This window comes from Prunus dulcis, chromosome 6, assembly GCF_902201215.1.
Source record: "Prunus dulcis chromosome 6, ALMONDv2, whole genome shotgun sequence".
Classification (NCBI taxonomy): domain Eukaryota; kingdom Viridiplantae; phylum Streptophyta; class Magnoliopsida; order Rosales; family Rosaceae; genus Prunus; species Prunus dulcis.
Window position 1 is genome coordinate 7169722 of NC_047655.1, and position 21184 is coordinate 7190905.

The 21184-nt window shown below is 36.4% G+C and overlaps 4 protein-coding genes and 1 pseudogene across 4 annotated transcripts; 2 read left to right on the forward strand and 3 right to left on the reverse strand.

Moving 5' to 3' along the window:
• The first annotated feature begins 911 nt into the window (after positions 1-911).
• LOC117631455 lies at positions 912-3029 on the forward strand. The gene is made up of 3 exons (XM_034364613.1): positions 912-1127; positions 1208-1327; positions 2587-3029. The coding sequence occupies exons 1-3, from the start codon at positions 1107-1109 to the stop codon at positions 2701-2703; spliced, it is 258 nt and encodes an 85-aa protein (XP_034220504.1). The 5' UTR covers positions 912-1106; the 3' UTR covers positions 2704-3029.
• A 463-nt stretch (positions 3030-3492) lies between these two features.
• Positions 3493-4050, reverse strand: LOC117632356. Its single transcript, XM_034365805.1, has one exon. It carries the CDS (start codon positions 4001-4003, stop codon positions 3593-3595), a length of 411 nt encoding a protein of 136 aa, XP_034221696.1. The 5' UTR covers positions 4004-4050; the 3' UTR covers positions 3493-3592.
• Positions 4051-8467: 4417 nt separating this feature from the next.
• Positions 8468-10525, reverse strand: LOC117633177 (aquaporin PIP2-2). The gene is made up of 4 exons (XM_034366884.1): positions 10059-10525; positions 9464-9759; positions 9149-9289; positions 8468-8975 (listed from the first exon to the last, which is right to left on the reverse strand). Exons 1-4 carry the CDS (start codon positions 10351-10353, stop codon positions 8862-8864), a joined length of 846 nt encoding a protein of 281 aa, XP_034222775.1. The 5' UTR covers positions 10354-10525; the 3' UTR covers positions 8468-8861.
• A 4738-nt stretch (positions 10526-15263) lies between these two features.
• Positions 15264-16121, reverse strand: LOC117631967 (60S ribosomal protein L12). The gene has a single exon (XM_034365321.1). It carries the CDS (start codon positions 15995-15997, stop codon positions 15497-15499), a length of 501 nt encoding a protein of 166 aa, XP_034221212.1. The 5' UTR covers positions 15998-16121; the 3' UTR covers positions 15264-15496.
• A 442-nt stretch (positions 16122-16563) lies between these two features.
• Positions 16564-17299, forward strand: LOC117630190 (annotated as a pseudogene).
• The last annotated feature ends 3885 nt before the right edge of the window (positions 17300-21184 follow it).

Here is a 21184-nt window from a genome sequence, read left to right on the forward strand (position 1 = left end):
CTCTTGTTTTGTTCACTTACATTCTATTGTTGGAAATTATATGCTCACACTCCTCTTTTGTCCACTTACACTCTCTTATATATATTAGAGTAAAAAGTATTTAAAAAAACAAAAGGAAGTGTAAATGGACAAAAAAAAGTGGGAAAATCAGCAACTTCTTTTTATTGATCTGAAAACGTTTTTATCCATTTCAAAAGTAATGCCAAAGTGTGTTAGAAGCTGCATTGTTTTTGTCAATTGCATCAAAATAGTATCAAAGCTTTGTTCGAGAGCTAATAAGGTGTAAATGTACCAACATGTTACAGCCTCAACTTCCCACTCGGGTTATATTTAATGGAGCATTCAAAAGAAGGTTGTATACCTCCGAAGATTTTATACAGATTGTAGAGACTTTGTTGGCCTACGAAGTCCAGCCAAAGACTTCAACTAGTTGATGTTCTTTTATTTGGTACTACTACTCGGGTTGTGAAACGTGAGAGGAAAAATTACAAATTAGAACGTGCTTAATATTGGAAGAGATCTCAAAATTAAAATTCTTCATCTTTATTAATAAAAGAAATATGCATGAGTACTAAGTGAATAAGCCCGTTTAGGAGTGGACGTCTCATTTTTTTGCATTGTCTTCTTCAATACTATCGAGTGTCCAACAATACGAGAATTGTAAGTTCTCAAATTTAATGAAAGTCCAAAAAACACTTTAATCCTTGTAGTTTTTTACGATTTTCAATTTCGTTTCTATAATTTATACAAAGAAGGGGACGCAAACTTAGTGCAAAGAGATCAGCTCAATGCCCTAGCCAACTGGCCTAACTCACATATGATTTCCTATAATTTAAGAACGTGTAATTATAGTTTAGATTAGGTTGCAATCTTGGGCCTTCCTCATATTCTTTATTAGCCCTTCCTTAATGGGTTATGTGCTATACTGGCCCTACCCATAGAGTGGATCCAATAGAGCCTAGAGTTGATCCGATAAAACCCAGCACAAGTTGGGTCCTCTTTCCTAGCTGCGTCTCTGCGAGGCAAAGGCAAAAAGCAGCCATAGTTTTCCTCCATTTGCAGAAAATTTGAAGAATTCCAACAATCAGGATTAGATATTCAACGCCATGATTAGCATTCTTGCTCAGGTAAAAACAAGATTTTAGACATAAATGCTTCAGTTCCAATTTGATTCTTGCTTTTCTGTGAACAAATTTTGACAATGCAGGAGCGTCTTCTTGGCGCTGCACTCGGAAGCATATTCACCGGAATCGTTGTGTTTGAGCAACGCAGATGCATCTACAACTCCATTTCTGGCACCAAATCTCAATCCGTCACCCAATCTCAGGTAATTCCCAAATTCTTATTCATATCTATGTAGAACTACGCCATTTTGTGGAGACAGAAACCCTAGCTTCAGTCTGTAAAGTCTTGATCTTGTTGATTTATAGGCTTACCCAATTGATCATAATAACCAGATAATGAGGATATGGGAGGACCAGGTTTGCTTAATCAGTATAGCTGGCTCATCTGTTGGGAAAAGTTTTATTTTTTATTTTTTTATACAATGTCATTTTTAATATAAGATCATGGCTTAATGTTAATGACCGTGGTGCTAAGCTATAAGCATGTAACAATGTGGAACTGAATTGGTGATGATCACAACGATTGTCGGCCATGAAGGGTATGAAAATGCAGTGGAACAATCATGGACTTTTCTGTCTTTGCTTTCTCCAGGAACTTATAGCTCAACAATACAAACAATTAAGTTTGATAATTGAACAATAAAGCTGCTTGGTAGGGATGTTCACCACTCCTCTTAAGACATTTGATAGTTGAACAATAATAAAAAGAAAGAAACATCTTTTCAATAAAGGATGTGATAATTAGAAATGTGGCATGCAGTGCCGAATTGCAATTCTGTAGAGTATGCATAGAAAGCATTAGCATGGAGGGAATTGTGAGTATTGTGTGGTAACATAGGAGCAAAGAACAGAGGATGTGTCTAATCTTGTATATACATGGCCTATTAATCATGTACCAGGTGGAATGTTTATTACTAAAGGAAACATATTATTACTTTCTTTATATTATTCCTGCTCAATATCATTGTTCATTGATAATTGTAGTAATAATTATTTTGAATTCGGGAATGGGGAAGGAAAAATGAAGTTAAAAGTAGTTTAGTTTTGACTTAGATTTTCTCAGATGCTTAGGTAGTGGTTATTTAGTTTAAGTTTTCCCACCTCTATACACACACCTCGCCAGTAGTTAGGACAAAGCTCTTAGTTCATGAAAGTTGAAGAATATAGGAAGCCATTGAGTTTAGAATCTCTTTTGGTTAGTTAATATTTCCAGAGCAGGAACTTTTCAAGTAGGGTTGTGAACTCGGGATTTATGCCTTCTTGTTATGGACTTCTGTGCACTTTCCCTATTTGGCCTGTTTCTTGGATATTCTCTATTAAACTTATCATGTTGCATGGAACAGTGAACTTTACTGAATCTACCGATAAGCATGCACAGCATAGAATGAATGTTCTATGAAATAGTGACGTCCTAGCTTGCAGTATGTAGATTCTAATGGTTTGAGCTTTCAAAATTCTGCAGATTAGAGAGCCAATATTTGGAAGCAAATCTCGTGCAGAGTTTGCGCATCTTTGGAACAAAGCTGTGGACCAGACATTTCGACCTGTGATTGAGTCTCTTAGTTCATCTGGATGGTAGTAGATACATTTGAATAGCTGCACTGCACCGTATGGAATTCTACTTTCGTGAATTTATACATGCTAAACTAAACTTGCCCACATTTTTATTTTTTTTATCATATTTTGAGCAATCAGAAGGGAATGCACATTGTCCGTGATTTCAAAGGCGTGATGGCTTTGACAGATTTTTTTTTTTGTTTTTTTTTGTTTTTTAGTTTTACAATAGTGAACATGCTTGTCGGCTTCTTCATAATGCATATAACGTGGGACAACTCATGAATCATGATGTACCAAAAGTCAGAATCGAATATTGGTACCAGAATGGTTTTGGCTTAGATTGTCAAACAGAGTCCCTGTAGTTCATTTTTTCAATTGCGACCATTGGAAGTTACTCCCATAACCTCCTCAGTGACTTTCCTGTCGCCTCAATTATTTTTCTTTACCAGTAATTTACTGCCCTTGGTGATGATTACATTGGTAATGATTTGAATATCATGTTTACCTACCTGGTTCGATCGAAATAAGGAAAGGAATCGTGGAACTTAATAATAGGGGAATTAAGAATTTGGAATTTGATCAATTACTCTCCCTAGAGTTGATTCAATTTCTTGTTTTGAAGGTATTGGATTACAGATTTTAAGGTGGGATTCAGATACTTGTGTGTTAGTAAAACTTACGCGTTAGTAAAAACGTGAGGAAGTTAGAAATTGAAATAATTCATTTTCTTCTCAAACACAATTCTGATAAGTAAACATGTTGTACTCGTAAATACCATGCAACTAATCACTAATGAATTATAGCTACACGCTACATAATCTGGTTTTAGTACAATGAAAGAAGGATCCATAGAGAGATGAAATTGGGTTCGAGGCTTTGGTCAAGCTGTGAAACCTCATGCAGCGAGAACATCATACATCAGCTTTAACAGTATTGGCTTTCCTCATATCTTCTCTACGTGAGACAAGTACATAGTAAACACCCATGGCCACAAAGGCTGCAAATGCTAAACCAAACACAAAGCCAGCAATTCCACCAACTCCCAATCTGGTCCTTCCATTCTGGGATGCAGAAACTTTGCTCTCATGTGCTTTAGTTGCTTGCACTTGGGCTGCTATAGGCATTAATGGTGAGCAATTGGATGCCTTACATGGGTCTTTGGCAATAGGGTTTTGGTTGGTTGGATGAAAAAATTTATAGGCTGATGGTGGAAAAGCCATTGGGTTTTCTCTGGCTAAGCCATGGGGGGCTCTTTCTTCTGCATCACTGGCAATGGAGAGAAGGGTCAGAGAAGAGAAGAAGATGACAGAGAGAGAAACCATGGAAGTCGTTTTTTTTCTCTCTTCCTTGCTTATGTTGTTTTCTTCTCAACCTTGTGCTTCAGTCTGGCTTTTATAAGGTCCTAAACCAGTGGTTGTTGCTTGGACTAGAATTTTGCTGATGAAAAATAGGTCAGGAGGGAACAGAATGATGGTGATGTCCTCTATGCCATCCCTAATAAAGCAGTCTAAACTCCCAGAAATACCCTTATAAAGGTTAGTTTTGTTTCAGTTTTCTATGAATCATTATCTCTATTGAGAAGTTGCATGCCAGTCCTTGAGAGGGTTTTGAAAGGCAATTCCAATTTCTCCTCCTAGTCACTGCCCCATTAGGTTGGAAACTTGTGACCTATGCAGTGAAGTGGTCTGATTGTCTATTAAATTTGTTTCACAAGCTTAATTTTTTTTAGTACAAGGGATTGAGGGAGGGGGTTTACACAAATATTCATTAAGTGTCTAGGGGTTTCGAACCTCTGCATGGATGGAGGTGGAAGAACTAAACCAACTGAGATATATCCTACTAGCGTCTTAATGTTCACTACTTTTTTTTCTTTGAGAAAATTAACGTTCTGCTTCACCTTCTCTTAATCATGATTTCTCTACTTGAGTACCTAAAATAAGCAGACACGAGCCCTCCATATCCTTAATTGATAGGTTTTGATCACAAACACATGCACATAAACATACAAATCAAACTCATGGCCTCAACCACTTTCTTCCCCCACACCGACCCCCACCACCACCACCCCCAAAAATCTCTTTAAAGTCTTCCTTAATTATCATCTTAGCCCATCATTTAAAGTTGGGTTACAATACACCTCACAAGTACAATCAATGGCCACAAACCAGAAAAGCAAAATAGTGAAGTGTAGAGTGTAAAAAGAGCAAAGTAATAGGAGGCTAGCGAGGCAGCAACTAGCAAGCATGGGTTTTCTTAGCTTGGAGGAGCAGTATTCACATACATTGTTCATCATGTGTTGTAATTATACCTGTGTCACCGGCCAATTGGACATTATTGCATATATAGGTAAAACGCATGCCAAACTTAAAATAAATTAGAATCATGATTTTCTGACGCAAAAATAAATATTAGAATCATGCACTTTAAACTCTCTCTCTCTCTCTCTCTCTCTCTCTCTCTCTCTCTCTCATATTGGAAACTGAGAGGCTCACTTTAAGGCATGCACAAGATTCTTGCTTTGTGTTGATGGGATTTTCAGGGTTTTCAGGGCTTCACATGTTTTAGCAATGCACCTTCCAAATCACAAGAGTTGATCATATATTATTAAATATACCTTTCTTTTGGCTACTTGAAGATGTTTCAATGTGTCATTAATTTACATCTTCCCAAAGTTTAGTAAAAGGTACATGCAACAAGAAAGGTTGGCCATGGCAAATATTTTGTCTTTTTGATCCTTTTATTTCTTTGTGGTGTGGAAGGTTGGCCAAGACAATTGAGTAGTCCTCAAAAGAAGCCCATTGTCATATATGGATGGATGGGTCCTTAACATGAGTGTGATTTTGATTTGATCAAGGCACTCAAGTTTTAAGAAACTTCTTAATGAAAAATTTTCTTCTTTGCCAAAAATCTTATTAGACAAACAATCTTAAATCCTTTAAATAAAAAACTTAAAAAATTTGTTTTGAAAATATGTCGGGTATAAATTTTAAATGTGGAGAGTAACTTGATTAAATTTAATGTGTGAATAGAATTCTGTTGCAATCCCAATTTTCAACCTATTCACCATCTAATATAAATCAATTTTGTATCTGTCACAAGTCTCTAACATATCAAAATCACTTCTACAATCGAACTTGAGATCACTGGTCTGCAAGTCAAGGCTCTTTTCTATTGGATTAGACCCCATTTGCCCATTCTTAGGCTTTCTTATCTTCATTATTAATACAAGTCCAAATGAAAAGCGTGTAGTTTTTCAGATGTAGTTTTCGATTCATGTGTTGATTTTTAAGAAATTTGTTGTTGCACTTCAATTTTAGGCTCTTGCTGGTTCCATGTATGGTGCTAATATCTCCAGCTCCGATTAATCTGTACCCTGCATCCCCGCTGAGGAAGTTATAGCTAGCAATCTAACTTGTGAGATTTGCTTCGTTGAGCTGAATATGTGAAGTATGACCAAAAGAAGGCCCCCAAAAAGAATGAAAGCCCATCAAAATTCTGCTCTTTTATTTTGGACAAGTCATCCTTACAAATCGATATGACATGTGAATAACAAAACGCACCGATATGTTATCGATACATTGTGTTGTACAATATTAATACAAAATCCTTCGTTTACAAAAGACAAATGTCACGCACATAGAATTTTGTTATGTATATAACCACCAATTGTTTTGTTTAGGTGAAATTATATAGGAATCAATTTAGTGGAACACTTCTGTCAACGTCTAAAACCATCTATACATTTAATTACAAGCTATATATAATAGCTGGAATTTGACCCAGCGCAAGTATAAATTTATAATCTCATCACGCCAGAAGAATCGTAGTGTACAAAAGTTGCAGAAAGGAATATTTTGTGATACAGATAGAAGCTGAAGCTTCCAAATTATTTCACCAAATACTAAAAAGAAAAAGTAGAAGCTGAAGAAAATAAAACTAAGAGAAATGTGAGCCTCTACTTTCTTTTATCTATAAGATCAAGAAGGGATGCATTTTCTCAACTTTCATAGCCAAATGCAAACAACCTGAATAAATATATCAATAATGCTATTTGGAATACATTTATCGAACACCTCTCTAATAGAAGTGGGCTCATCACCTGTGTATGTGGGACCCACTTATATTAAAGATGTGATCAACAACGTGTTCAGTAAATGTCGTCCTAATAACAATCTAAATATATTTGACCCAAAAAACCTAAATAAATATTTATGATTTTGATTATATTCCTTTTCATGACGAATAGTGTGCATTATTTGATAAGATTATATTCATAAATTAACTTACCAAATAGTATTTTAGTCAAATACTCTTATCATATTCTAAGTCATTCAAATAAAAAACCGAAAAATATTACACCCATCAAAAGGGGAGGAAGGACACTTCAATTCCAACCTTTGTCTTATTAATTGATTGCTATCTCACAACTAGAACGTAGTACTAACATACTAAGTTAGTATTTAGTAATTCAATAAATATAAGAGCATGAAGTATTTAGTAATTCAATAATGATATTTAGTTTTTGCTTTGTTCCGAAGAAATTACGAGTTCATATTTTATGAACCTTAAACGTTAAATTCAAAAATATAAAACATCATATATTTTAATACAAGTAATATAAGAAAAAGAGAGGGAAGATCGAATTTAGGACCTCAGATACAGATGTAACTGCTCTTAACTATTATTATAAAATATAAAACATAATTAACTTATAAAGAATTATTTTCTCCAATCTAATCTTATGAATATAGAATGACAAGAGAAAGCCAAGCATCTCTCACATCGCATGCACAAGTCCAACAACAAAACCCCATAAATAAAGCCACTATGTGCATCATCAAGCAACTAAAAGCACACCTACTTATTATTCCTAGAAAACGACCAGAAAGCCATAAAATAGGGGAGAAGATAAGGTAGATTAGTCACTAGAAAACCTAACATGATTAATATTCCATGAAATTTCCACCTTTTATAAAGCAAAGGCAAACCCAGCTCTATTGACCTGGCATTTATTTATTTATTTATTTTATGTGTTGTCCCTTTAGCCTAACTACTGCCAAACAAAGATAATGAAATCAAATGTATCATCCATCTCAAGAAACACCATCACCACCACAAAAAAAATAATAAAACAATAAGAATGTATACAACACCTTTTTAATAATTGAAACGATAAGAATGCATACAACACATCCCTAGTTTTGATATTATATTGCAATTAAATTAGGGCATACCCACAATCTTCCTACCACTTCACTTCTCTTGTAATTTCCTAATAATTTTAGCATACAAGTGATATTGCTAGAAGGGGTATTCGAACACAAGACTCGAGCGTACGGATAACTACTTTTAATCACTTAAAACTACGTACAAATCTCTTGCATTAAACCTCTATCATTAATTCTTTATTATTCTTTGTAGTGTTATAATTTCATTGGGCTTCAAATTTTACTTTGGTTACAAATGATGAACGATGGACAGAATTTACACTTCGCAATGGGATATGATTCCACATTTGAATTACAGTGGAAAGGTGGAATTAATCATAGCATGGGGACAAAAGAGTATAATTTAGCCAAACTTTTATTTATAAGCCCCATCCTTTAACTAAAGCTAAGTTAAAATGCATCTTTCAAATGTCTCAATCAAGACCCCATTTTCATCCCAAATTAATTAACTCTACCTAATCTTGATAATTAATGGACAGAAGATTAACTATTGACTAATTAAATTAATTTGCAAGCAAAAACAAAACCCATGATGTGTGAAGCATCAATAGAAGGTGATTGAGACCAATGAACACAAACCATATTTCATTAGCTTTCTCTGCCATCATCATCAACATGCATACACCACTTAGAAAAGTAACAAAAGAAAAAAGGGAATAAAAGATAAGGATACACAGAAGAAATGAAAATAGCACAAAAACATAATTGGAAAGCAAAAGTAAGAAAAGTAACAAAGAAGAGAGGGATACAAAATAACACCCTTGCCCAAAGCCATGCTTATCTACAATTCCATGGCCCTCCACCAATTTCTTCCCTTTGAGCCCTTGAGAGAGACAAGAGGAGATTGCTGAAAGGACCCCCCTCAGGACAGACTTGCACTCCCCCATTTTGTTAATTATTCTTTTTAGAAAAAGAGACCATCTCCTTGAAAACCATGGGTGAAAATATTTAACTAAGCATTGCTCCTGAAAGACCCTAGAGCCTTAATGGCTCCTGCTCTCAGAATGTATTGGTGGTACAAGGCAGCAATGGCAGCTCCAATAAATGGTCCAAGCCAGAAGATCCACTGAAATATAAAACAAATTCAATTAACTAACATAACTAACCATTGCGTGCATGTTTTATCATTTAAACCCCAAAAGAAAATTAATAACACAAATTCAATTTAATGTGAAAATGGAGAGAGAGAGAGAGAGAGAGAGAGAGAGAGAGAGAGAGAGAGAGAGAGAGAGCACATACTTGGTCATCCCAAGCTTTGTCCTTGTTGTAGATCACAGCAGCTCCAAAACTTCTAGCAGGGTTGATACCAGTTCCAGTGATTGGGATGGTGGCCAGGTGAACAATGAAAACAGCAAATCCAATGGGAAGTGGTGCCAAGACCTTAATTTAAGAATATAAAAAAACATATAGGGTTAACAAAATTTTGTGGAGGGATGGAATCCGCAAGTTCAAATCACATAAACGAAAGTTAGTTGAAGAACAAAATAAGTCAAATTGAGTTATTAGGAGCTAATTAAAAATAGATAAGCATGGTTAATTAGGTGATGAGCTTACAGGGACATGGGAGTCTCTGGCATTTCTCTTGGGGTCAGTGGCAGAGAAGACAGTGTAGACAAGAACAAAGGTACCAATGATCTCAGCTCCCAAGCCAGTGCCCTTGTTGTACCCAGCAGCCAACTCGTTGGCTCCACCACCATACTCCTCGTAGTATGTCTTTTGGAAGGCCTTCACCAACCCAACACCGCAGATTGCACCCAAAGACTGGGCTACGATGTACAAAACTGCCCTCGGCAGTGAAACCTTGCGAGCCAAGAATAGTCCAAAGGTCACAGCTGGGTTTATGTGTCCACCTGCAATTGTCATATGAAAAAAAAAAATAATAAGACTTAAATTCTGTTTTCTTTCATTTTTCTCAGCACCCAAACGGAAACTAGCTAGCTTCGAGTGTGTTTGGGGGTGCTTTTGAACAAAGTACTTTTTATTTAGTAGCGCTTTTATTAAAAAAACGTTCAAATTCAAATTCTTCTAAACTTGGGATTTCTTTCAAGTCTTACTAATCAAGAAAGTGATTTCAAGTATTTTTGAAATGTTTTTTTCAAAAGCACTTTGGTTTATTTCTGCCAAACGTTGTCAGAAAAGAAAAACGTACCAGAAATACCGGCGGTGCAGTAAACAAGGACAAAGATCATGCCACCAAAGGCCCAGGCGATGCCCAGAATGCCAACGCCGCCGCATTGGTCTCCACTGCTCTGGGACTTGTAGCCAATGACGGTCAAAACGGTGATGTAAAGGAAGAGAAGGGTGGCAACGAACTCAGCAATAAGAGCTCTGTAGAAAGACCATTTGGTCAGCTCCTCAGCATCAAAGAAGGGGGTTGGAGGAGGGTCCTGGTAGTCTTTGGCTGCAAACTCACCATGCTCAGCTCCCTCTACATCTTTAGCCATGGCTTCTTCTGTGACTAAAAATTAAATTATCTATGTGCTTGTTGTGGCTTGTGAAGTATGTGCTTTTGGATTGGGGCTTGGTGTTGGGTTTGTGAGTGCGTAGGGGTATTTATGGGGGCACATAGAAAGTGTGTATTTTTTTATGTTATTGTTTAAGCATGATGATTAACATGATTATGTTATTTTATGCCGCCCATAATCCATATTAGCTTGATTTCGCTTGCATGGGCCCCTCCTTGTCCTCCAACGGCTACTAAAAGTAAAGGGCTTTACTTTTAATTTCTGAACTTTATTCATCATTTTAGATTATCACTTCTCCATAATTTTGAGTTAAAGATCACTTAAAAACGAAGAAAGGAGAAAAACAAACTTACAGCGGAATGTCATGTAGCAGTATTTAACTTTCTTACATAGCAACGTGTGTGATTAACTTAAGATACCGTAATAATGATATACTATTAAATGAAATTTCATCACCAACTAAAAGTCAGTTGTCAAATCCAATATATAAAATTGGAAATGTAGTTGGTACAATAATAAGTGTTAAAGCGTCATCTAGACCCAAAAAGAAGCAGGCAACGGTCCGATGCATCACTCACATCTTACTTTTTGGTTGCTTTGGTATGTTGTCACTGTGGTTCACTTCTTTCTATTCTACTTTCTACTACTTTCGTTTCGTGCATTCAATTTTTTTCAAACACAAAAGAAAAGAAGATAAGAAATGAATGCACAAATATTGTAAAACATCCAATAATGATGGATGGATTGTTAAAGAAATTGAATCGAGGATGGATATTGTTTTGGATACAAATCTCATATCGAAAACTTAATAAAATAGAAAGTCTCATATAATAAATAATTTTACTCCTAATAATATTGAGACATTTTGTATAAAACCACACACCTGCTAAACAGGTAGTTAAGTTGAGAAGAAAAGAAAAAGAAAAGAACAAAAAGAACCTGATAGAGCTGGAGAAATTGATAATTCTCACCTACAAAATACTATAAACAAGAAGCCTATCATTGGGAATTCAATAATCTAAGGAATAAGACCATTATCCCTAAAGTCTTAATTATTTAATTTAATCAAGAATATTATATTCCTAAATGTATTGGCTGATGATGGTTTGCCAGAAGAACTTATCTGGATCCTACCTAAAATCAAATGGTGAGGTTTGATACTTATGGTGGTTATGGACCATTTGTCATCTCAATTATGAGACTCGTGGTTTTTCTTTACTATTAATAATTGTAAAAACCAAAAGGCCAACCAAAAAAAATATAATTAGAACGTATTGGTTTCAATATTTTACTTTTTCTGTTTTATGAAAGTCTACGGTGATAATGCATATAGGAAACTATGAATGATATGGCATTGGCATTGCTGTCATTGCCAAGCTGTTTTTATTCTTTTGACACCGGAATTGAACTCGGCTGCAATCGTGTAAGGGCACATACACACTGTATTAATCAATTGATTTAACACATATTTGTACATTTTCAAACTGTCTCACAAAATTCAATTAGAACTCAAGGCATGTTTACTTAACATGAATGGGGAAAGCTATGAATCGGACCCTCAGTTAATACTATTCCGAGTTTTGAAGGTATTCAATTATAGATATTAAGATAGAATCCACAAGTAATTCTTTAAATTATGATGGAGATCTTGTATCCAAAACAAAAATTATGATGGAGATATGTTTTTTTTTTTTTTTTTTAATAATGGTATTAAGCGGATTTCCAAGTACCTAGTTTTTGGCTGTGTCTGGCCACATCGTAAATAAACAAATTTTCTTAGAAAGAAACAAAAAGATTATAATAAAACAAACAAATTTTCTTGGAAAGAAACAAAACGATAATAATAAAACAGTTTGAGGATGAGAAAAGTGTACAGAATACACACCTCATAAGAACCCTCACAATATATATAAAACCAAAAAAAAGCATTTTTTTATAAATATCTCTGGTGAAATGTTGATGCCATGAATTGACAACCATCGCCGCCCCACTCTTATATCTCCCCACCATTTCTTTCCTCTCTCTTTTCAATTTAACATTCCCCAATCCCAATCCCCGCAGTCCACATTTTGTTTCAGTATTTACTTAAAACTTTGTGTGGTTTTTCTTTGAATTTTATGGTTATGGCTAAGAATGCACCACGTGTCCAAAACTTGAAGGGTGTATGATGAAATCAAAAGAAAATTTTGTTTTTGTTTCTGGCTTTTGTGTGGCTGAGAGTGACTTCTCATTGGCCGGTGCCTCTTCCAATTTTTTTAAACCCATAATCAACCACATAATGTAAGTGATTACTAATGGTTGATGGCGACCCATCAAAATTAGTCCCAAAAATATATTGACCATAGTAGAATTGAGAGACCTCAACATTAGTCCCAAAAATAATAATATCAGCCCCCAAAAATATTATCAAATTCTTTCTATTGGCTTTTTCTTTTTTTTCTTTTTTCTTTTATACAAGAGATATTGAAGAAAGGAGAATCGAATTTATGATCTCAAGTGCAAGGCTAAATGTTCTTAACTACTTAAACTACAACATAAAGAATAAAAGTCACTTCCAACATAAGAGGAAAGCCAAATTGCATTATGTACACTGATTTACATATATTCACAAATGTACATAACAAGATAATATATCAATTATCAAAGAGCCGCACACAACACAAATTGTGAGCCCTCTCTCTCTCTCTCTCTCTCTCTCTCTCTCTCTCTCTCTCTCTCTCTCTCTCATAATTGCCATCTCCCATTCAACCAAGAACACTAATCATCGTCATCACTATACTCTTCTGCTAGCTCTTCCAAAATTGTCTCCAATTTCGGAGAGCTAGAACCCTTCCATGGGAAATCAAGAAGGGATGGTGCAACCTCAATCCAAGGCTTGCTCATATCCTTTGCCATTGCGAGCTTCTGACTCAAAATCAAAGCTTAAGCGGCGGACGATGTCGATATTTTGTAGGTTGTGTGATGTGGAGAAGATTTTATGTCTCTCTTTCTCCCTTGGCTTTTAGATTGAGAAAGAGAGCTAAGGAGGGATGGGAAAGGACAAATTCTGTCTAAGTATTTGAGAATTGAGTTGAATTATTAGGGGTAATGGGGTTTGACGGTTTATATAGGTTTGTATTTGGTAAACGGCCATGCTTAATAAAGCTAAAAGCCCAACATAGGTCAAAGCTAACTTAGCCAAATTAGAAACTGAATTCTAATAAAGTGTCTAGAACCCATTTTGTCTCCTATTGTGGAGGAAATGACCTAAAGAAATAGGCCATTTAAGTGCTCAATGTGCATTTACCATTTTGTTACTGTTGATTTCTACAAGGCTACATATCTAATACATGAGTCTTATGTTTTAGTTTTACCACATGTAGGTGTTCGACGGTCACTTTTGCAACATTGCTGTTTTACATCCCTACTTTCTAGCAAAACCTGCAACTTACTACAACTGCATAAACAATATTGTACTTAGACCACCACACATCTCCTTTAACGAGTTCATAGACACCTAAAACTGCATAAAAATTGGTAAATCCTAATAAAGAAACTTATTCAGAAACAGGGAGCCATTGTCGCCTAGAAGTTCTCACCCTAAATCCGCAGTCTTATGAAAAGCTATGCACAATCTTTAACAAGAAGCTAAAGAAAAACAAAAATACCATTAAAAAAATACAGGGGAATTCAACTTCAATTGTTGGAAGATTTCAGACTGCAACTACACCCAGGAAACAGAAACTGTAAGAAAGAAATCATGCAGATTCTGCAGTAGATTGACCAAACATAATGGTATATGAAAATACTACAATAAGGTTTTTATATTTAACATTCATCCACACAGAAAAAAAAAAGTCACCTCAACGCTGGAAACATTGCCATAGCCAAAAAGGAGCAACATCAAACAAAGGAATCAAAAAAATTTGGTCTTTCAGCTGAAACCAATCATCCAATCCATAACAAAGAGTCAAACATGCTACAACAAAAAGACTAAGCCATCCATTTACGGATTCACATGTCCAGAGTTGGACAGTTGAAAATAAATTTGAACTTGTCAAGGATGGTCAAAATTCAAGTCCAATTGGCAATTTGACTACACTTAATTTATCCTTATCTATCAAGCGGCAATGATAAGCTAAATGCAGACAAACTCCTTTTGACTCACCATAAACAAAAATTGAGAGGGGAATGCAACTACTAGACGGATTATAGTTACAAAATACATTCCAAGAGGCTGGATTAATACTTATAAAACAGCAAACACAATAAGAAAAGAAACATCCAATACTAACTTTAGGAAAGTACCTTGCCATGTTCAATGAAACACGATGCTTTAGGAGACAACTTCCACGCAAGATTCAGAAGGGGGAATGACAAGATACACACTGAACAAATGACTCCCTGATATGCACCAGTTCTAGATAAACCTATGGGTGCAGAAAATGGGATAATTGAAAACAAACAGCCGGGGCACAAAAAATCTATGGTTGAAACAAAACTGTGATAGAAGACTATACAATGTAAAGATAACTGTATTAAAACTCTATGTTGCTTGCTTGACGTACCTAATATAACTAATAATGTCCGGCCACTTTGGAGCAACTTGAATAACATATTAAAAAACCTAAGCTGGTACAGAAAATTCCCATTTTCTTAGCTCAACTCCCAACTCCCAACTTCAATTTCATTGCACATGCATCATATATTCTCTAGTCCCTCTAGTATGAACAATTAAAACTATTTAGCATAAATCATGTTCTAATTCCAAACGATACCCAAATATGACTAATATATTCACATAACCCTTTACCAAAGCTACCACATTTTGCATTCAACAGATGACCATACATACTAAAATCGACACACAAAACAAAACAATAGCAACCATCAAATGAACACAACTAAGATAATTTAAAAAACCCATTATATTCTTTAATACTAATAACACCGCCATCAGCATCCACAACATGTAAAAAACTGGGTTACAAAAACCCTCCAACTCATCTAAATTGCCATAAAAAGAGTGATTAACGATCTTAATAACGTACTCCAAATTAATCCACAAATTATCCAAAACGACATACCCTTAAACAAAAATTTAATTCAGCAAAAGAAAAAGAAAGAGCCTCACAGCAACAGCTCAGTCGAGAGGGATCTCAACATCACCATCGGCAATCTCCTGTTGCAAATCCTTAGGGTCCTTGCCGTCGACCGTGCACCCGACGGATACGCAGGTGCCGAGAATCTCCTTCACCGTGCCGGCAAGCTCCTTGGCCATGGATCTGTGCTTCATGATCTTGGCGATCTCGATGACGTCGTCTAGAGAGATGTTTCCACTGTGCTTGATGTTCTTAGTCTTCTTGCGGTCGCGCTCGGGCTCCTTCAAAGCCTTGATGACCAGCGCCGCCGCCGACGGCACCACAGAGACCTTGGCCTGTCTGTTCTGGACGGTGAGCTTGACGGTGACACGTAAGCCCTTCCAGTCCTTGGCGGTCTCCTTGGCTATGTCTTCTCCGATCTTCTTTGGGGAGAGACCGAGAGGACCGATCTTTGGAGCAAGCGAACTCGCCGCGCCGACTTCACCGCCGGTGACTCGGACGTAGACGTCGACGACCTGTGAGGGATCGAACTTCGGCGGCATTGTTGCTGATGATGAAGGAGAGAAACAAAATGCTAGGGTTTCCTACAACAAGGCGATTGAGAGTGTAGCAAATGGTGTGAAATATATGCTAGGGTTTTGCAGGGCATTGAAGTTAAGGAATGTCTAAATTGCCCCTTGTCTCCTGGAGAGCTTTGAAAGAAAGAGATTTGGGTCTTTCATCACATTTGGGCATTTGCTGACGCTTGGGTTGAGGGTAAATGTGTATTTAGGACGTACCCATTGGGTATGGGCCTAGTAAAACAACACTTGGGTCATTGCTTCGGGCTTCAGTTAATGATCCTTACCTATTCGAGAATGTTGTGGGTCGTTGGGATAGACACGCTCATACACCAGGGCATTTCTTTCCTTCTTCTCTTGTTATTGTTGTTTGGTTCTTACTTCTATTGTCATGTACTGGTACATCCATTGGTGGCTACCCATCAAAATGGACAAGTCTTCCGCTACTTGTTGTCTTTTGTATTCTGGATAAGTTGTTGGAACCCATTGACCACGTTCGTTGTGCTGCCGTTTGCAAGGACTGGCTTGGTTTTTCAATATACACTACAATGATGCAACATAACGCTGGCTTAAGGTACTCCCCATGCTGCTGATGATCCCTACCGAATCCGAAGGAGAGACTAGCACAACAAAGCTTGGATTATGAGCACCTCAATCCTGATCCAGACAAGATCCCCATTTGAAACCAAAATTATTGGGCTATTTTATTCTACCTTGTGGATTTGAGGTTGGCTTTCCTTAAAGGAGGACAAGAATATTGGACTTGTCTTAATAAGAAATTAAGGTGCATTTCTTGTGGAATCAACCAAGGGAGACATGTTGCATGTTCGAAGAATTTTGAAACCAAAAGAAGGTCGCGATGGAGATTTGTTGACTGATAGCTTCAAGGTTTACAAGGTGGTGTTTGATGACAAGGACGGATCCATTGTGCACCAGGTTGAAGTAGAAAGCATTGGAGATGAGGCTTTGGTTGTTGGCGACAATCATTCAGCGCCTGTCTTGGCTTCAAACTTTCCTGGGTGTCAGCCTAATTCCGTACACTACACAAAGGATTTGCTAAAACGTCAGCATCCTGATGGCAGACCATTTGATATGGCTGTCAACAATTTAGAGAATGAAACCAGCACACGGTTTTACTCTCCGAATTGTTGGCACAAAGGCATGCCACTTGCAGCTTGGATTTGTCCACAGTTTAATGGACTCTGCTAGGCATAAGCCACTCTTCTTTTTGCCCTTCATAATGTTACTTTTTGGCCATTCTATGATCAACGAACTGAAATTAGAGGAGGGTAGCTGTAACTCTGTAATTTATCTCGCATTTTGGATTTTAAGAGCCTTCATCATTACTTATGTGCCACAGAAATGCAGGGACGGACTGATTTCTTCTTCTTTTCTTATGTGTTTTTTTTGCCTGTGTGTTCATTTTGCAGCGTTAGAATTTGTTCATGATGTTACATTTGTGCACTCCACCCCCCTATCTTGGAGTTAAATTAGAACAAAGGCTTATTATCACAAAACATCCCTGAGGTTTACGAAACTATCAGATTGCATCCTTAATGTTTTTTTGTGTCACTTATGGTCCTCAAAGTTAGTATGTGCAATCACAAATGGTCCCTGACGTTAGGGTCTGTCAAAAACTCTGTTAGTTTGCTATGGCATACATATATATCACAAAACATCCCTGAGGTTTACACACTTATCACAAATGGTCCTTACGAATTTTTTTAAAAAAAAATTTAAAATTCATAAAATTTTGGTTTTCTTTTTAAAATTATTTATAAATGAAAAAATAATTTATAGAAGGATTTTAATCTTGAGAACCATTTATAAACCCTAAACTTTTAGTTTTTTTTTCATTTTTAAATTTTATGAATTTTAAATTATTTTTTAAAAACTTCATTAGTTTGTTGATGTGGCATATATATGGAGCCCACATCTACAATAATATAGTGTCACATGTATTTAAAATTTAATATATATTTTAAAATAATTATAATTCATAAATTTTAAAAAGAAAACAAAAATTTTATGAATTTTAAATTAAAAAAAATTTCGTAAGGACCATTTGTGATAGGTGTGTGAACCTTAAGGATGTTTTGTGATATACATATATTCACGTCAGCAAACTAATGAATTTTTGACGGAACCTAACGGCAGGGACCATTTGTGATCATACATGCTAACTTTGAGGACCACGAATGACAAAAAAAAACATTAAGGATGCAATCTGATAGTTTCGTAAACTTTAGGGACGTTTTGTGATAATAAGCCTAGAACAAATTATGCAAGCTTTATAGGTAGTAATATTTTAATATTACATAACATGTGTTCCTTTTGAAATTCACTGTTGATAGAAATGCTAACGATACTTGCTTAAAAGAAAGTCCCTCCCCACGGAGTTGTAGCTGCCTCGTAGTTTTGTAAGTGTTAGAGTGTGTGTTTGTCTGGGTATGAAAATGAAGAAGAAAGAATAAAAGGATGATGAATGAAGAGTTCTCCTTCTCTCTGCAGAAAAGCAGAGAGTACTATATTTCTCTCAATGAAAAATGAGCACACCAAAGAGCATCTCATAACCGTTAGCCTTAGCCGGATTCACACACATCATATTGAATCTCAGCCTCACATCTAGCTATTCTTAAAGTTGCTACATATGGCTATTTTAGCCTTACATATTGAAGGACCTCTCACTTGTCATTTATCAGACTAAGTGCATACACAATTTAAACACAAGGCTTATTTATCCTAAACTCATATTAGCTCAATGCTTATACACTAACACTCCCCTTTAAGCTTTGAGCTGACAAGTTTATCTCTGAGATAATTGAACCTTTCCTTCGGTAAAGCTTTGGTAAAGATGTCTGCTACTTGGTCCTTCGTAGGACAATAGACTAGATCAATAATACCTTGCTGCAAAGCATCTTTGACGAAGTGGTATCTTTTGTCAATGTGTTTTGTCCGTTGATGGAACACTGGATTCTTAGTTATTGAAATTGCATATGTGTTGTCACACTGCAAAGGAGTTGCTTCTGTTTGTAGTTCCCCAAAATCCTCAAGAACAAATCTGGGCCAGATAGCATGTGCTGTAGCTTCTGATGCACTGATATACTCTGCCTCCGCAGTTGAGAGTGCAACACAATTTTGCTTAACAAATGCCCATGAGAAAACTCCACTAATGAGAAAGCATAGCCGGATGTGCTTTTGCTATCATCCATGGAACCTCCCCAGTCACTGTCACAATATCCAATTAGGACTACCTTATTGCCTTTCTCATACTTTAAACCATAATCTAGTGTCCCTTTAACGTATCTGAGCACTCTCTTGGCTGTCCCATAGTGCTTGTTAGTAGGACAATGCATATATCTAGCTAGTAAACTAGCTGCGTACATCACATCCGGCCTTGTAGCAGTGAGGTATAACAGACTTCCCACAATCTTTCTATATTGTTCTTCACTTGCTGCACCACTTCCATCATCTTTGCTTAATTTCTCAGTAGCAACAAGAGAGATGAAGACATATTTGCACTCTTTCAAGCCAAATTTATCCAACAAGGAAGAAGCATAGTTCATTTGATGAATGAAAATGCTTGAATCAATTTGTATCACTCCCATTCCTAGGAAATGATGAAGAAGTCCTAAATTTGTCATTTCATATTTCACCTGCATATCTTCTTTGAAGTCTTTCAACATTTCTTCATTGCTTCCAGTATATATTATGTCATCCACATAGATAGACACAATTAGGATTTCTTTGTCTCCCCTTGTCTTAGTATAGAGAGTTGCTTCGCTCAAGCTTTTCTCAAATCCACACTAAATCATATAGCTGTCAATCTCTCCATACTAGGCTCTAGGTGCCTGTTTTAGTCCATAAAGGGCCTTGTGCAATCTGTAGACCTTGTCCTCCTTGCCATCAAGTACAAATCCCTCAGGTTGGTCAACATACACCTCTTCATGTAATTTTCCATTCAAAAAGGAAGATTTAACATTTAGTTGGTACAACTTCCAGCTTCTTTGTGCAGCAAGAGCAATCAAGGTTCTGATTGTATCCAATCTAGCAATTAGAGCAAAAGTTTCATTGTAGTCGATTCCTGGTTTCTGCACATACCCCTTGGCAACCAACCTTGCCTTGTTCTTTTGTACTGAACCATCCAAATTTAGCTTGGTTTTGAACACCCATTTCACTCCAATGACTTGCTTATCACTTGGCCTATCTACAAGCTCTCAAGTTCCATTTTTCTCAATCATTGACAATTTTTCTTCCATTGCTTTTATCTAGGCCTTGTCTTGTGCAGCTTCTTCACATTTCTCAGGTTCTACAATACAAAGATTGCACTGTGCCAGAATGTCACTTATATTTCTCCACTTCACTAGAGTATGATCATAAAGTTGTGAAATCTTTGCTGACTCATGCATGATCCGTTCTTGTTCTTCAGTATGTGAAGGAGTACAGGGACTAGAGGGACTTCCTTCAAATTCACTGAACCCATGTGAATTCACACCAAGCTCATTTTCATATTGATTCTGAATGTAGGTCACAGCAACAGAATTCTCTGAATTCTCCTTCCAATTCCTGGACATAGTTTCATCAAAAACTACATCTCTTGACAACATGAATTAGAGATTACTAACAAAATTCTAGATATGAACATTACGGAGTGTATATACATAGAGTATTGTAGTATAGAGATCATGAATCTTGAAAAAATAACAGGATTTTAGAAAAAGTCCCTTACCAGGTTTATAGTTTTGTAACTTATCCAGTTTATAGTTTTGTTTGACCATCTTGAGAGGGATTCGAACTTGTGATATCTTCCAACATTAGAAAGTACTATATCGCTGAAGTAAAAGCTATATATTTTGTCCATGGACCGCACTAGATAATAGCCTTGACAGTTAATTTATTTTGTGGCAATATTTGCACTCTTAGGATTTTGTAATTGTCTTCGAATAGTTGAAGTGTCTTGGCTTCAAACTTTCCTGGGTGCCAGCCTAATTCTATATACTACACAGAGGATTTGCTAAAATATCAGCATCCTGATGGCAGGCCATTTGATATGGCTGTCTACGATTTAGAGAATGAAACTATCACACGGTTTTACTCTCCGAAATCTTGGCACGAAGACATGCCACTTGCAGCTTGGGTTTGCCCACATTTTAATGGTCTCTGATAGGC

Coding starts and splice junctions, on each gene's coding strand:
- LOC117631455 (XM_034364613.1), top strand. CDS start 1,107: ATGATTAGCATTCTTGCTCAG. Junction 1,128..1,207: donor TGATTAGCATTCTTGCTCAG/GTAAAAACAAGA, acceptor TTGACAATGCAG/GAGCGTCTTCTTGGCGCTGC. Junction 1,328..2,586: donor AATCCGTCACCCAATCTCAG/GTAATTCCCAAA, acceptor AAAATTCTGCAG/ATTAGAGAGCCAATATTTGG.
- LOC117633177 (XM_034366884.1), bottom strand. CDS start 10,353: ATGGCTAAAGATGTAGAGGGAGCTGAGCATGGTGAGTTTGCAGCCAAA. Junction 9,760..10,058: donor CTGCACCGCCGGTATTTCTG/GTACGTTTTTCT, acceptor TGACAATTGCAG/GTGGACACATAAACCCAGCT. Junction 8,976..9,148: donor ACAAAGCTTGGGATGACCAA/GTATGTGCTCTC, acceptor TTTATATTTCAG/TGGATCTTCTGGCTTGGACC.
- LOC117632356 (XM_034365805.1), bottom strand. CDS start 4,003: ATGGTTTCTCTCTCTGTCATCTTCTTCTCTTCTCTGACCCTTCTCTCC.
- LOC117631967 (XM_034365321.1), bottom strand. CDS start 15,997: ATGCCGCCGAAGTTCGATCCCTCACAGGTCGTCGACGTCTACGTCCGA.